This window comes from Protopterus annectens, chromosome 13.part0 (genome assembly GCF_019279795.1).
Source record: "Protopterus annectens isolate FY-2018-M chromosome 13.part0, PAN1.0, whole genome shotgun sequence".
Classification (NCBI taxonomy): Eukaryota; Metazoa; Chordata; order Ceratodontiformes; family Protopteridae; genus Protopterus; species Protopterus annectens.
The window spans coordinates 1,196,598,862-1,196,615,285 of NC_056747.1; the positions used below are offsets into that span (position 1 = coordinate 1,196,598,862).

The following is a 16,424-nucleotide window of genomic DNA, read 5'->3' on the forward strand; positions in this document are numbered from 1 at the left end:
TTGACACTTAGGTTTTCCCAATATTCGTATTGCATCATCTTGACACCTGCTCTGAGTTCCCAGCATAATAGAAACTCCATTATTTAGCAAGCTAACACCTGCACAGGAGACTACAACACTAAAAGGCATTTCACATAGACACTTTGTCAGCCACGGTGGTGCAGCGGTAGCTTTGTTGCCTCACATCAAGAGGTTCTCCCGTTCGATTCTCAGCTGGAGTGCCTTCTGTGTGGAGTCTGCATGTCCTCCCTGCAGTAGAGTGATGTTCAAAAGACATGTGTTGAATGGGCGTGCCTTCGTTGAAGGTTGGGCATTGAGCTGGCACTTGTAAAAAATCTACTACCAATCATTAGTGGACCAGAGGTCTGCTGTGGCAACCCCTAACCAAAAACGCCAAAACAACAACTCAAGCAATTAGTCCTTAGTTAACACAATAGACAGAATGTCTTCAGCCAGCCTGACCGGAACCAACTTTAGAGATCAAAGAATGTCGTAAAATCATTTCAATTTGAAAGGCTTGACTTATTTTTCTTTACAGCAAGGGGGCAATGTTGTAACAATCTTGTAGTTCACATTTTACAGTGTTTTCTTTACACTCAAGAAACATACCTGTATTTTACATTTATTATCAAGAAAATACGCCTGTATTTTACATTTACAAATGTCAATAATTATATATCAAATTCTATTTGACTAGGCTGGCAGCCTTCGCCCATCTTTCCCCAATCGTCACAATATGCATCAAAAATCTGGACGTTCTGCGAAAATATGTACGGGTTGAGACGTATAATTAAAAAATACAAGGAACATTTTCCCATAATGTAAAACAAAGTTAGGGACAGTTGAGCATTATGTCGCTAACATAAACACATTACGTTATCGTTTTCATTTATAATGTCCCGTAGTTCACATTGTGGACTGCAGATGGCAACAAAGTATTTCGTTGTAGTTTACTGGTAGTTACGCTGATCCCTGTTTAGTTATTCTTGTTTTGTTGAAAGTGTTCGTATTAAAATGGCGGATAATTCAGATACTAAACCTACTTGTACATTTTTATTTAAGAAATCGAATAAAAAATTCGCAGCTCGGAAACGGAGAGCCAGCGGAAGCGATGAAGGTAAATAGATATAAAGGTGGCTTAATCTGAGGAGGCGCCTAAGTGACCGGTAGCTGTGGGCAGCAGACTCCTCCTCTGTGTATTGCTACGGGGGTCTGGCACTGACGTTCACGGCTAGAAAGACAATTTAGTTTGGGCAGGAAATCCATTGAGACTGTGCTTTTATTGGATTAGTTTTGTTGTTTCCAAAAGCGCAAGCGTGTTACATGTCTATTTTACGCTTAACAGCGTTTACATTGTACTACCGCTGCTTTTGTCCCTCCCCCTATCGTTTCAAAATGTGACCTCCCACCACCAGTGGCTTTGTCGTCGGAAATAGCCTTACAGTAAAACTAATGGAGTTGGAGGCCCAAGCACTTAAGAGTTTAGTAATGAAATTGTACTTGTGGCTGCTAGCAGTATTGCATTTGCCTAGCCCCCTTTTTGAGCGATTAGCACTTCTGAGAGGTGTAGACATGCATGCAGCTCAGTTTTTTTCTGAGCATTTCATAGGTTCATATGTAAGCTCAGTTACTTAAAATAAAGAAGAAAACAGAACTGTATGACTCCATACAAAACATACTTCGAGGAAAGTGTTTCTCTAAAGATAATTTTATCGATAGTGGTTGAAAATAATGTCTGTGTAATACAGGGGCATTTTCTTTTTTTTTAAATGATAAGTGGTGAGGACAGCAGCATTATGTCTCAGTACAGAGATTTCTAGCAACCCTTCAGTCAACGAAATTACTGATTTTGGAGGGTGTGCTTCAGTTTTGATTTCCGCTTTCATTGAACCTGTTAGTTTGTATTTAATGTAATGGAATATTAATTATAATATGTATTGCTGGCTTTCTTTTATTAGTTAAATTATATGCATTGCTTCTCTGTTCTTATCAGTCTGTACAGTGTTTTAGTCCCATTTGATGGTATTTTTCTTGCTTCCATGTCCCTTTGATGGCCATTAGATCCCTTCTCGTGTTGGCACTTTAAAGTTGTTCTTTCAGGCATAGGGTATTTATGTAGAGAATCTACATAAGGGGGAGGGGTGAAATCTAAGAGATGGAGTCCACTGGCTGTGTGACCAGAGAACCCTAAGCAAAAGAAGCTAAAAGAAAATGTGAAGTCGATGGTGTAAAAAAAAATCTTGGAATGATAATCGGGCCATGATGAGCTGAGCAGGAAAAGAGGTAGAGGGATTTCCTTTGCAGTGTTGTTGCATGTTCCATTTAGGTGACAAACTAGTACATTAGTAGGGATGTAGAGCTTAAAGAGAGAACCCCAGGTAGCCATAGTGCGACAGCCCCAGTTTATGTGCTCCTCAACTTCAGTTGTGGGGAGTTGTAGCTTAGATGGACAAGGGGTCTTCTATCATTGATATGTTACATAGGTAGGTACTAGGTTATCTGCCCGAAGGCATTTATAAGCCTAGCCAGAATGTGTTGGCTTTCACTGCCCCCTTAGATTAGTTCCCTGTGCTTCTGTCCAGCAGAGCCACTGAAGTGATCCACGAAGTAAACTTTCTGTTTCCCATCCACTCGTCAAGATTTCTTTTGAAGAGTGTTAGTGAGGAGCTCTGCCTGATGTAGATTGGGAGGCGAAATTGAAGTGTATTAACCCACCACGGAGTTTGCGCAGGAATGGGCGTGCCCACCTTGATTGACATGCAGGAGAGCGGGGATTAACAACGGCAATGACATGCTAATGGTCTTTCCATTCAAATAATATAACATTAACATGGTGTTGCATCTAGTCAAAACCTCCTGACACATCCTTAACATGCAGGCAGCAAATTGTTCTATGATCTTCATTTTCTCTATATAAAGTGGTCCTACTGTCCCTGTAGTTCTGTTTGTTTCAGAGAATGTCTGCTGTTATCTGGAACAAGGGCAGACATGCTTCTGCCTCATCAGCAAACGTAAGTGTTGCCACAAAATGTTTACGGAGAAGCCTAACCACATGCTCAATTTACAGCAGATGTTCCTGTTTTTACAAAGCCTTTTTCCCCATGCATGCCTCACAGCATTACAAATGTTAACAGACTGATCCTAACGAATTTGGAAAGAGGAGCATTTCTGGTTTTTTTTCACGATATATCATGAGTCACACCCACTGCAGGTCTGTATTTTTCAAACTCGTTTGTCCCCATTGTCAGTGTGTGCCTGTGGACAGAAATGCCTCACAGCATTACAGTGTGGGCTCAGATTTAGGTTGTTAGAATATTGTGACAGTACCGAATGGATGGTCGTATCACATGACATCATGATTTCCCCATTATCCTCCTACCGCTCAATTTCTTAATGCAAGAACTGTGGACAAAGTCTCCAATGATACGTGCAGGGGGCCAAAGAAATAGGGAAAGGTTTTTAATCTTGGTGTCATAAACCTAAAAGCCATTAGTGGGCTAACTGTATCTTAGCAACGTCAAATGTGTGGTATTCTTCAGTAAGTGCAATCATCAGTGATTTGCCAGAAAACCACGCAGTCTTTAGAAGACTCCATTGAAAAATGAGATGCGTACCATGTTTTCTGTTTCTAAATGTAACTATACAAACAGTACTTGCCTTTGTACTTTTGCACTGATTTGCAAAATAAAAAAAAATGTTTTCACAGCAATCGCATCTGCGTTTTTTATGTTATGCATACAATATTTTATTTATAATCTAATTTTTTGTGCAATTACCTTTTGGTGGATTTGAATACGCGTATAATGTTTTCTGTTTATAGAACTATATTACCTTGTGTTATGGTGGCATCTTTCAATCAATCAAAAATGCTCGCAGGCGGGGTTTGGGAGGGGCTTGCTACTGCGCATCTGGTGGGTTAATACACTTCAATTTCGCCGATTGGGATCTTGTTCCAAAGCATGGAAAGTCTCTGGGACCGGAATCTAGCCCTCCAGCACGTACTATTTATTGTTGTGGTGAGGTTTTGATCCCTAGAGCGTGTGGCTCGTGAGGATAAGGTTTTCTTTAGGCGGGCATGTAAATCAATTTTGGGTTGGACATGGCCTTGTATGTCAGGCAGAGATCACCTCTGATTAGGCGGTATGCAACCGAGTACAGCTGTAATTCCTTCAGTCGAGCTGCATAGGGCATCTGTTTGAGGCCAGTGATCCTCTTGGTGAGGTACTTCTGTGGTCTTTCCAGCTGTTGCAGGTGTCTTGTAAGGTACATCCCAAATGGGGCGTTGTTCTCTATGATGGGTCTGATGAGTAGAGGGGGTACAATGACCTCTTTTGATCTGGATGCAAACCCTTTTGTGATTAGGTGGGCTATGTAGAAGGATTTTCTAACCACTTTGGCAATGTGATTATCAAAGTTGAGATTACTATCTACTTGGGTCCCCAGATCCCTTATTACATCTTCTGTATTTAGGGGACTACCACCTATGTGTTAGTTTGTGGGTACTTTTTTTCCGAAGGGGATGACCATGCACTTTTTGGCATTTGGCTTGAGGCCATGATTTTGACACCAGGTATCCGTCTCAGTGAGACCCTTTTGGAGGATGTCTGTGTCAGCCGGAGAGTCAGTTATAGCCCCTAGTTTGCAGTAGTCTGCGAACTTGGTCAATCATAGTCCTCCTATGCTTGCCTGTACCTCTGAGAAGTATATGCCGAACAGGAGGGGTTCTGGGGCTGAGCCCTGGGGAACTCCACTTGTAACCGATTTAGTCGGACCTAGCTCCTGCCACTCTCAACATGTGAGTTCTGTCAGTGAGCCAGTTGGCAACCCGTCTTGTGACGTAGGGGTTTATGTTCAGGCTGGTGAACTTGTCTGTAATACCAGAATGGGGAATGGTGTCGAAGGCCTTTGCGATGTCTAGGTAGGCTGTGTGTACCACCTTTCCCTCATCTATAGCCTTGGTAACTGTCTCAAAGAAGTCCACCAGGTTCAAAACATGATCTTCCCTCAACAAAGCCGAACTGGGTAGGGTCCAGTGTTTGGAGGTTCCCAGTGTCTCTGTTAATGAGTTCCATGATGATGCGCTCCATAGCCTTCAGGCTTATAGGACGATAGTTCTCAGGGTCTTTTGTGGCTCCACCTTTGTGGAGCGGAATAACCGCTGCTGTGTGCCACTCTGTGGGTACGTAGCCTGTGGAGAGGCTGAGTTTGAACAGTGTGTTTAGGTGAGGGGTTAGTTTGTCTTTGAGCTCATGTAGGACGCAGCCTGGGACACCATCTGGTCCCATTGATGCTGTGTTTTTGGCTTTGGAGAGGGCTGTTTTAACCTGAGTGTCTGTGATTTCAGGGACTCTACATTCTTCTGGTATGGTTATGGGCCCTCTTGGGGGTGAGGGGGGGGGTGAAGTTTGAGCTCCAGCCTGGGACACCATCTGGTCCCATTGATGCTGTGTTTTTGGCTTTGGAGAGGGCTGCTTTAATCTGAGTGTCTGATTTCAGGGACTCTACATTCTTCTGGTATGGTTATGGGCCCTCTTGGGGGTGAGGGGGTGAAGTTTGAGCTGAACCTGTCTGCCAGGATGTTGGCGATATCGGTCGGTTCAGTGTATTTTGTGCCATTCTGCACTAACTCTGAGCAGATCTGAGCATTGCCACTTAGATTCTTGACATAGCTAAAGAATGCCGTGTGGTTATCTTTGGAGTCCTTGGCAATTTTTCTTTCAAAGCTCGCCTTGGATGATTTTATGAGGGATCGTAGTTTCGTGCTGATACTGATCAGGGATGTCTTCCCTTCTTGGGATTTTACTGTCTTCTGTACTAGTTTCCTCCTTCTGTTGTATAGATTGTTTATGGCAGGAGTCCACCAGACTGGTTTCCTTTTCTTGGTGGAGTGAGTCTTGGCTTGCTTGGGATGGCATGATCCATGCATTCTTGTAGGTGCCCATAGAATGCATTAGTAAAGATTTTTGCAGCTTGGACAGCGTTATCCTTCAGCATGGGGGCTTTGAAACTTTGCACCTCTGTCTTAAGTAAAGTGAAGTTTGCTTTTGAAAAGTTTTTCACTGTGGTTTTCTTGTCCGGGGGTGGGGGCGGAATGTGGATATCCAAAGTGATTTGTTTATGGTCGGATGTAACCAGTGAGGGGTTGACCTCCGTGTGGAAAACCGATCGCCCATGTTGGTGAAGACCAGGTCCAATATGTTGTCACCTCTTGTGGGAGTGTTGACCAGGGTGTTTGAGTTTATAAATTCTAGGAAATGTTGGTCAAGGGAGTTGGTACTAGAGTAGTTCTCCCAGTTAATGTTTGGATAATTTAAAATCACCCAGTATTAGGGTGTTTGGTAGGACCTCTGTTTCCCAGTGTTTCGAGGAACGTGGAATGGGGGTCCTGGGACATGATGGGTGATCTGTAGCAAGCTACAATTTGAATTGCAGTTTTGCCCATTGTTAGTTGCACGTGGATGATCTCTGAAGCATCGTGCTGTGCCACTAACCTGGAGGTGTGGGTATCCTTGATGAATATGGATACGCCCCCACCTTTTGTATTTCGGTTTGGGTTCTGTGGCCAAAATGTATGGTACGACTTCTAGCCTGGTAGTGCTGGGGTGCTCTCTGGAGCCTTAAACCAGGTTTCTGTTACTGCACATATATAGATTTTCTCCATACTGAGGAGTGCCTCGAGTGCATGCATTTTGAGGTTCAGACTTCTGGCATTGAGTAGCACTACCTTCAGTTTTTTGTTACTTGTGCTATTTACGATGGTAGGTTTGTCTTTTGAGCCTTGCCTAAAAAAGGCACTATGGGGGTGGCAAGAGCCTTGGCCAGTATTCGAAAGCCTAAGGGTGATTTGTGCAAGCTGTCTCTAGCGAAGCAGCGTGGCTTGTCGAGCATGTCATCCCAGGTGGACAGACACAGGATCCCCTTTGAATGACACCAGAAACTTGGCCAACTGTTGAAATTGAGAATTTTTTCTTTATACCACGGTATCATTCTTGGTGAGGGCAGGATGTTACTCAGGGTCAGGGTCATACTGGCCTGGGCTACGTGATCAGAGAGCTCTTCCATCTCTCTTTTCATGTAGTCCAGAGAGGTACGGCTCAGGTCATTCACACCAACATGGACAATGGCAGAGTCATATTTGTACTTCTGTAGTGACCTGAGTGCTTGTGTTATGTGGCAGATCCTGGCGCCCGACAAGCAGCTTATCCGTAACCTTCTCCTTATTCAGCCTAGTGAGTGGGACGTCAGTGTGCCTGACTATAGAGTCGCCTATTACTAGTATGTTGGGTATGTTATTTTGCCTTAAGGGCTGTGATTGCATGACACACTGGTTTTGTGAAGTATGTGTTTCATGGTTTGTGTTGGGGGTGGAGGTTGCTTGGATGTTTGCTTTGGAGGTTTCTGTTAGTTTTGCCGATTTTTATTTAGTCTCAGAGTATGTTTTCATGTATTTGTGTGTTTTTTTCCAGTGCTCCTTTAATGGGTTTATGTGAGACTGGTGGTGTGATGCAAGTATTTCCCTTCTCCTCTTGACTGTTTGATCCAGTCTTGGGTTGAGAGAGCTTAGCCTCCAGTTTGGCTGTATAATTGCATCTCTCGCCTGTAGTAGTGTTTGGTGGTAGGAGGAGGGTGTTGTCTGTGTACATGAGGCAGTTGTAACATTGCCTCAAAATGCCCAGATTCACCAGTTGGACAGAGAGTACACCTGAAACTGCCCTTTGGACATGCCTGGTTAGGTACAGTGAAATGTTTTACTGGATGGTTGGTAAGGTTGAATAGAGAGCCTTGTCCTTCTGTACAGTACAGGAGGGTCTAGTGCTTCGTTTTATAAGTGCTTGCTATAAGATACCCCCCCCCCCCAAGATACAGTGGCCCCCAAGGAGAGAGGGAACTGGGTAGGGAGGTTAGCCAGGTATCTGAATTCAGGAGTAGAGAATTGGCTGGTATCCTATATCCACTAATGAACCTGAGAATTTGTTATATAATATATTGCACAGAGAGCAAAACATTAAATATATAGGATACCAAATTATAAATGTACATCACAGAAAACTGTAGTTTGTATACAGTAAATAATCGATGAGGAAATATAAACCATGAATTGTGAGAAATACTACATTTGATTGCTATGAAGTGTTTAGAGAACACACTTAAATGACATGTTAAAACATTTGAATGTTGCTTAGTTTGGTAGAAGGTAAAAATGTATAGGAAGACTATTTAGAGCAGTTTTTATTCGGCTGCATTGCAGAGTAATCGTGTTATATCTGCCATATTTTTGAGAGCTTATTTAAATTGCTGAAGAGTGTCTGTCAGGCCCTTGACATTAGCTTTTACCTCCAAGATGTAGATGCCAAATAGTGGTACCAGCACGTAGCCCTGTGGTACTCTACTGGTGACCGATCCTAGTGGATGCGGTTTTCCCATTTGGCTTGATGGTTAACGTCTTGCCTTCCAGGTGCAAGGTCCGATCCCGACCTCCGACCAATGCATGTTTAGAATTTGCATGTTCTCCCTGTGTCTCTCTGAGTTCCTTCCATCTTCATAAAAACATGTTGTTTCCATCTCAAACTCTTTAAAGAATGAAGGTGTGGGTGCAGCACAGACTATATACATGATGCCGTATAGGGGGTGGAAGTTGCATAAAACAATCACTTTGGGCATCTACTGTGGTTTGTAGTATCCTCATGATGGGAGAACACAGATCACAAACTGAGCGCCATGGCATACTCCACTTATGTAAAATGTGACTGTAGGTGATTTAGTCATGTTGACTAATGTGACCAAAAGGGCATGAGTATTTGCAGGTGATGTGTGTTGAGGGCCCGGCCTATTCCAACCTGTGCGAGGGACCCATGCTAATGGTGGGAGGGGGTGTGCGCCAGTCATAAAACCCAGTAGCATTTGGTCAGTAAGTTACTGGCTGGTGTCCATTTGTCCAGCATGGGTTACCTGGGATAGCTCTGTTAAGCGAAAGCTAGACATAAAACCAATTAACCTGCCAAACATGAACTAAGAATTGCTACACTCAGTGTAGGTTCACTGACAGGACGAAGCCTGGAAGTGGATAACATGGTGGTAAGGAGGAGGCTGGACATCCTATATGTCCAGGATACAAAGTGGAAGGGCAGTGCAGCAAAACCACTTGGATTGGCATTCAGAGTCTTCTACTCGGGAAGAAGACAGGCTAGAAGTGGTGTAGGAATTGTGGTGATGGAGAAGCTTCAAAGACACTAAGGGATGTTATCGGAGTTAGTGACAGTCTCCTAGCAGTCAGACTCCAACCAGATGGGTTAGTATTCATAATCTCAGCCTATGCCCCACAGCAGGGTTGTGATAGTGATGAAAAGAGAGCATTTAGACTGCATTTGCAGGACCTACCAGATAAAGCAGGACAGCAGGAATTGGTGTTGATAATGGTTGAACTGAATGCACATGCCGGAATAGATCAGGATATGAGGACTGCCTGATGGAATAGATAGAACAGGATAGGAGGACTGCCTGGGTCCACATGAGTGGGGTAACACCAATAAAGGAGAGAGGCCACTCTAGACTTCAGTCTGGCAAATGGTTTGATAGTACCCAACACATGGTTCAGAAAGAGAGACGGTCACAAGATCACATACAAGAGTGGCCAGCATTCAACTCTGGTAGACTTCTTCCTAGTAAAGAAAGAGCACTGTGGTAGAACCTTCAGTTGCATAGTCATCCCCAGTGAAACAGTCAGCCCACAGTAAGAACCACTGGTTACCACAATCTGCTTGAAGCAGTGGTCCGAGAAGATTCTGAGGTCTACAGAGGCCAGGCTGATGACCTGGAAGTTGAATGGAGAGAAAGCGGAACAGTTCAAGGAATTACTCGGGGCTGTAGCACCCCAAGAAGAAGGGGAAATAAGTGGATTTGAAGAATGGCAGTGCTTCAAACCAGCATGTATGAGGACTACAAGTCAGATAAGTGGCCAAGCCAGGTGTGGAAGTAAGGTACAAAAGGAAAACTGATGGTGGAGTACAGAAGTCCAGGAAGTCATCAAAAGAAAGGAGTGCAGGAAAAAGTGGGAGATAGAAAAGACAGACCAGGTTATGAAGGATTACTGGTTGTTATTGCAACTGCTCTCAGCCTCTTTGTTAGCCAAAGAACAAGGCATCAGAGGGGTTCTGCCTGCTTCTAGAAAGTAAGTTGGTAGATGGGACAAAAACTCTATCAGGTTCCAAGGCAAAAACAAAATGATAAAGAAGATGGTCAGACAGCCTTCATAAGAGATGCCAGCAACAACCTGCTCACCAGCCCACAGGACATCAAAGGCAGATGGAAAAAGTACTACCAGCAGCTTCTGAATGAATAAAATGCCACCAAAGCTGTTCTGCCGCAGACACACAGTATGATAGAAGAAGAGGGAGCCCACCATAGCAGAAGTAAGAACAGCAGTAAGGAAAATTGAAGTCTGGGAAAGCAGCAGGCAGAGATATGGTCATATCAGATATGATAAAGATGCTGGGTGAGATGGGGGAGAAATGGCTCCTGAGGGTACACGTAGTAGTATGGGAGAGAGAGAGAGGTGTATCCTACATGTATGGAGAAAAAACATAGTGGTGCCAGTGTTCAAGAACATAGGGAACATTCACATCTGTGGGCAGTACAGAGGTGTCAAACTCCTGTCTCATTGCATGAAAGGTCTGGAAAGGGTGATAAGTATATATGCAGAATAGTAGAAGGCAATTTGGGAGATGAGCAGTTTGGATTCAGATCAGGATGCAGCACAATTGACACAATGTTTGCAGTGAGACATATAGTTTGAGATGAGGAAAGAGCCCTACTGGAGTATTCCTATACTCGGGGGGGGGGGGGCATATGATAAGGTACAAAGAAAGCTGATTTGGGCAGTCCTGTGGTGGTTCATAGTCCTAGAAACATTGGTAGAGTTAGTGCAAGCTGTGCACAAGGTCTCAGTGACTTGAGTGTGAACAGTGTTCGGTCTCACAGAGGGTTTCCAAGTGGGATTGGGTGTGCACTAGGGCTCATCTCTGAGCCCACTGTTCTTCATACTGGTGATGGACAACATTAAAAAAAATGGTCTGAGAGGACAGATCAACAAAGGTGCTGTATGCAGACAACGTGGCATTTAAAGGCAGACTCTGAGCAAGGACTTCAGCAAAGGACAGGGGAATGGAATGCAAAACCAGGGCACATGGGATGAAAGTGCTTACAGAAAAGACTGTTGTAATGACAGCAAATGGAGAGTTCAGAAGAAGCTGGGAATTGAGATTGAAGGGAAAAAGAGTGGAATAGGTTAACAGCTTCAAGTTTCTGGAAGGGGTGATTGAGGAGAAGAGAAGTCTGAAAGAGTAGGTCAAAGCTAGAATCGGGGGCTGCAGTCAACTGGCATAGTGTCAGGTGTAGTATATGACAGAAGAATGCCAAAGAAGCTGAAAAGTAAGATGTACAAAAAAGTGGTGTGACCAGTACTGCTGTATGGTACAGAAACCTGGGCAGTAAAGACAGAGCAGTTGAGAAATCTAGAAGTGATGGAGATGAAAGTGCCTGTGATGGGGGTGGTAGGGTGCACTCTGTGGAACAGACAAAGAAATGATGTAAGAGCAGAAGCCAAAGTAACTCCAATTACAGAAAAGGTCAACAAAAACAGATTATGGTGGTTTGGGCACGTGTAGAAAAACAGACAGACTGGTGAAGATTTGGGACCGACTGAAAAGGCAAGAGGAAACGAGGACATCCAGAGAAGAGGTGATTAGATTGTTTGAAAGAAGATTTGAGACAGTCAGGCATGAGTGTTGACTAAGGCAGGAGTTTGGCATTGAATAGAGAGAGATGGCGACACCCCAATCACATATAGAAAATGGGGGGAAGGGGAGGGGAGTTGATGTGGTCTCCCTGATCCTGACTTCCTGTGTCCTGTCTGTCAGCCAGCTGGCAATCCAGTGAGTTATGTAGGAATTTATGCCCAGTTTGAACTATACACAAGTGGGGTGTTGTATTGAATGCCAAATTTAAAAATAATGTAACCGAACAGTAGAAGTCAATAAAATGCATGGAAAACAATTACAAGTTAAAAACACCAAATCGACCAACACAGCTGTAGGAATAAATCTAGAGATGTATATTTTCTTGGACAAAGTAAGCGCTTTCACAGCAAACTGCTGCTTCATCAGACTTCATATAACACAAGCTAATATCACAGCTAAAATCAACCAATAATAAACGGATTAGGTCATCACATAAGTCCATTCATAAAACAAAAAAGCCGTACACCATGCTATCACATTAATGAAGAAGATTCCTATTTTTAAGTACAGGTTTCAATGATACACAAACATTCGAGCCTGGAAACTTGTCTGCATTTAAAGTGACAATCCATTTAAGCTCAGCCCATTCAGTTAAGTTAGTAAGCTCTCCAAACCTGAGGCTTCCATATAAAACTTCTAAAATTGCAAACCTAAATGCATGATCAGTACCATACTCAAACACGTTTTTGCTAAAACATTGGTCAGTTTACCTTTCTTGATATCACCAACATGCTCTAAAATTCTCTCTCTCTCAAACTACTGTTTGTTTTCCTACATAATAACAATCACAGACTAGGCAACTAGCATAATAAACTACTTTGCTCGTATTAGTCTGCATAACGCTTGAGATTGAACCTCCTTTTAACAGATTTAACATATTCACTAATGGTGTTACATGCAGAGCAATTCTGACAGGAAAAGTTGCCTTTCTTCTAAAAATTAATATGTGATTTAATACAACTGTTCTTATACCAAAGCTGATGTGTAAGCGAAAGATTATTTCTAAAAGAAAACTTGGGTACTGGACCTGCTATACCCACTATACCATGATCCATTAAAAGAACAGACCAAGGCTTCCTAACAACATTACATATGTCACCTATGTTACTCAAAAAAAGTAAAAGGTATCCTAACAGCTTGTATGTCGTCTGGACGTAGTATACCATCTTCATACCCAGAAAAGTATGGACGAGCAAACAGATCCTCTCGAGGCACAGACCGTATTCAAGATCTCACGTACTTCAAATTCTGAATAACCTCTATGAATACATTCATCAGCTGCACGATTCAAGACTAAACAAGCTTCCATATCATTGTCATGTAAACTCGTAACACTCTCAAAAATTGCCCCTTTAAGAAATTCTTGGATACATGTTGTGGATGCATACTCTATTTATGCAGCAAATTATTACGTTTACATGGTTTCTTATAAACGGCCGTGCTGAGGCTATTTAACTTTTCATCTTAACAGAGGCATCTAAAAAGTTAACAGAACTTGGAAAACTGATAAAACCTAAGGAAAGTCATGGTGGAATGTAAATCTATAAACTGATGCATCAGTTCTTCTGTGCCCCTCCAGACAATAAAAAGATCATTCACAAAACATTCTATAATAACAAAGATTATCTGAAAAGGGGGTTTTGTTGTGAACATGCTCAGACTCCCAATATGCCAATACAATACTGGCATTGGAGTGGTCACATACTGTCCCCATGGCAACTCCAAGCTTCTGTAAAAAGAACTTGTAAAAAAAAATAAAAACGTTATTCTCAAGAATCCACTCAAGTAATGCAGAAACCAAATAAACTTTACTGTTGGACATGCATCCTGTCATAGTCAAACTCCTAACATGTTCCACACCAAAGTCATTGGGTATAACTGTAAAAAGCAAAGATATGTTCAAAGTAACCAAAAGCAAGTATGTCTGTATGATCACTATACCAAACATATATAGGTCATTCAAAAATGACTTTGTATTCTTCAATACACTCAACAGTATCTAAGCAGGCTCACTCTGCTCCCCTACCCCCATATCCCACCCACCCCAGGGGTCCTACCCTTATTCATCACATACCCCTCCCTCGTACCTAATTACTCAATAGCAGCTCCTTCCTTCCCCCTCCACCAAACATAGGAAGTTTCCCTCCCCTTTCCTCCCAATCACTACCTTCTCACTTAAACTCTCACTTCTTCCTCCCTCCATATACAATTAAAGCCCTCTTCTCTCTCTCTCTCTCTCTCCTCCTATACCTTCACTGTTTCACAGACATCCTCCTTTCTCCTTATCCTCTTATACCATTCTCCTTTTTTCAATATGCATTTCTTAAGTCACCACTGTCTCTGCACCCCTTGCTTTCTCCTGGTCTTCCTAAGTCCTCTCTACTACACCAGTTCATTCTCCTTCACTGCTTATGTAATATTACCTACAAAAATAACCGCCTTACAACTCCACCTTCACCTACAATCCTTCTCACATTTCTACTCTATCTCTTCCTCACTTATACAGCCCAACCCACTTCACCTTTTCCACCTTAAAATCTTTTCATCTACAATTAAGATGCTGTCTCCTAAACTACTCCTGGGTTTTCCAAAACTCACATTATTTAAACTCAAATGGCTAAAGGATACCACCTTCAACAAGCTGTCCCTTGCTGGAGATATCCACCCCAACCCTTGTCCTAGTTCCCGTACTTGCAACACCTTCCCCCTACCTCCTTTCTCCTCCCACAGCACCCTAAAAATCTTTACTATGAACGCCCAGAGTCTTAAAGCTCATCACTTTCAAGCTTGGCTATGCCACAGCCATCCAGACATCTTGGCAATCTCTGAAACTTTGCTCAAACTCCATATCTCAGATGCTGAGATCCTAGGATTCAATATTCTCAGAAATGACCGACCAAATAAGAAAGGGGGTGGCTCTGCCTTAGTATACTCCAACCTCCTCACCTTAATACCCCTCAACTCCATTTCCAGAACATAGAATTGACTGCTGGACCACTAAAAATGAAAAAAAAACAAGAATATCTGCATAATAGCCCTTTATATCTCTCCTGGTAACAATATCTCTACCCTTGAGGATATTCTCCTATGCGCCTCTACTGAAATTTAAGTATGAAACTTATATTTTAGGAGATGTAAATATTGACTGGAACAAAATTAATAGCACCTCTCCCTCCCTATCCATCAACCTCTATAACTTCTCTCCGATAATTCACTCAGTCACCCGACCCAACAAAGTAAATTCCCCTGGTACCACTTCAGACTAGATCTTAGTCTCTGATCCTAAAAAATAACCAGCTCTGGCACATCTCCTGATTCCATCAGCCCCCATTTCCCAGCTTGCATTCATCACTCAGACCTCTTCCTCTCACCAGCACCAATATATTTATACCCGTAACCTCAGTAATTTCAACCCCACATCATTCTCAAACAAAAGAATTGGCAAATACTTAACTCCCTTCCACCTTGACAATGCTGTAGAACACTTCATCTCTGTCTTCCTTGACACTCTAAACTCCCTTGTCCCTCTTAGACACGAGGGTAAAAACTAATACTGCTCCTTGGCTATCCAAAGATACAAAGAAAATTATGCACCAAAGGGACAAACTTTGGAAGCTCTACCAAAAAGATAAACTTCCCGATACCCTTCTCCAATACATACAGCAACGTAACCTAGCAAAACAGCTAATAACCAAGGACAAAAAATCCTACTACATCAAACTCCAGTCCAACAACAACAAAAACCCAAGCAATTCTGGAAATCAAACTCGCTGCTTAATCCAGGATCCAAAAATAATCCTTGTCCTGACCCAAGCAAATCGGATCTTGATCTAGCCTCTGATTTTAACTCATTCTTCTTAGAAACTATTTCTGACCTGACCAGGACCTTCCCCAACATTAACTCTCCAGCCCCTCTCTTCCTACCCCACTAATAACCCCCCCCTTGTTCGACTTCAAGCCTGCCTCTACTAACTCCATAAAAAGATTTCTATCCAAACTTAAACCATGCTCTAATGCTCCTGACAACATTCCCTCTGCCTTCCTAAAATGTGCTGCTGAAGCCTTAGTTCTCCCAATCAGTATTGTAATCAACAGATCTACTGAGAAATCTTACGTCCCGAAACTCTGGCGCTCAGCCTGTATTCTTCCCCTTCATAAAGGAGGCAAAAACACCAGCATCTCTAACCTCTGCCCTATCGCTCTGCTCTCCAATCTCTAAAATCCTTAAAGTGCATTCACCTTCAACTTATGCCTTACCTGGCCCAAAACAAGCTTCTTACACCTACATAACATGGCTTCCACCCAGGTCATAGTACTGTAACTGCTCTACTCTCTTAGAAACAGTCAATTTAGCCTGAGATCTGGACATTTAGTCTCCACTGTTCTGCTCGATCTGTCCAAAGCATTCAACACTGTTTCACACAAACACCTTCTTTATCACCTCTCAAAGCTCCATCTCTCCCCAAACACCATATCCTGGTTCTCCAGTTACCTGTCAGAACTCAGACAGTCAAATGGAAGTACTCAACTTTTTTCCTTCTTACCTACCCCAACTGGCGTACCACAGGGATCTATCCTAGGGACCATGCTTTTCAATATCTTCATAAACAACTTTCATGCTGCCATTCC

The 16,424-nt window shown here is 42.8% G+C and overlaps 1 protein-coding gene across 1 annotated transcript in view; it reads left to right on the forward strand.

Annotated features, from left to right (window-relative positions):
• The first annotated feature begins 972 nt into the window (after positions 1-972).
• The window catches only part of RNF113A (ring finger protein 113A), a 379,605-nt gene continuing 364,153 nt past the window's right edge, over positions 973-16,424 (forward strand). Inside the window, exon 1 of the mRNA XM_044055201.1 lies at positions 973-1,117. Within this exon, the coding sequence (XP_043911136.1) occupies positions 1,015-1,117 (103 nt within the window). The 5' untranslated portion in view covers positions 973-1,014. The remainder of the gene's footprint in view (positions 1,118-16,424) is intronic.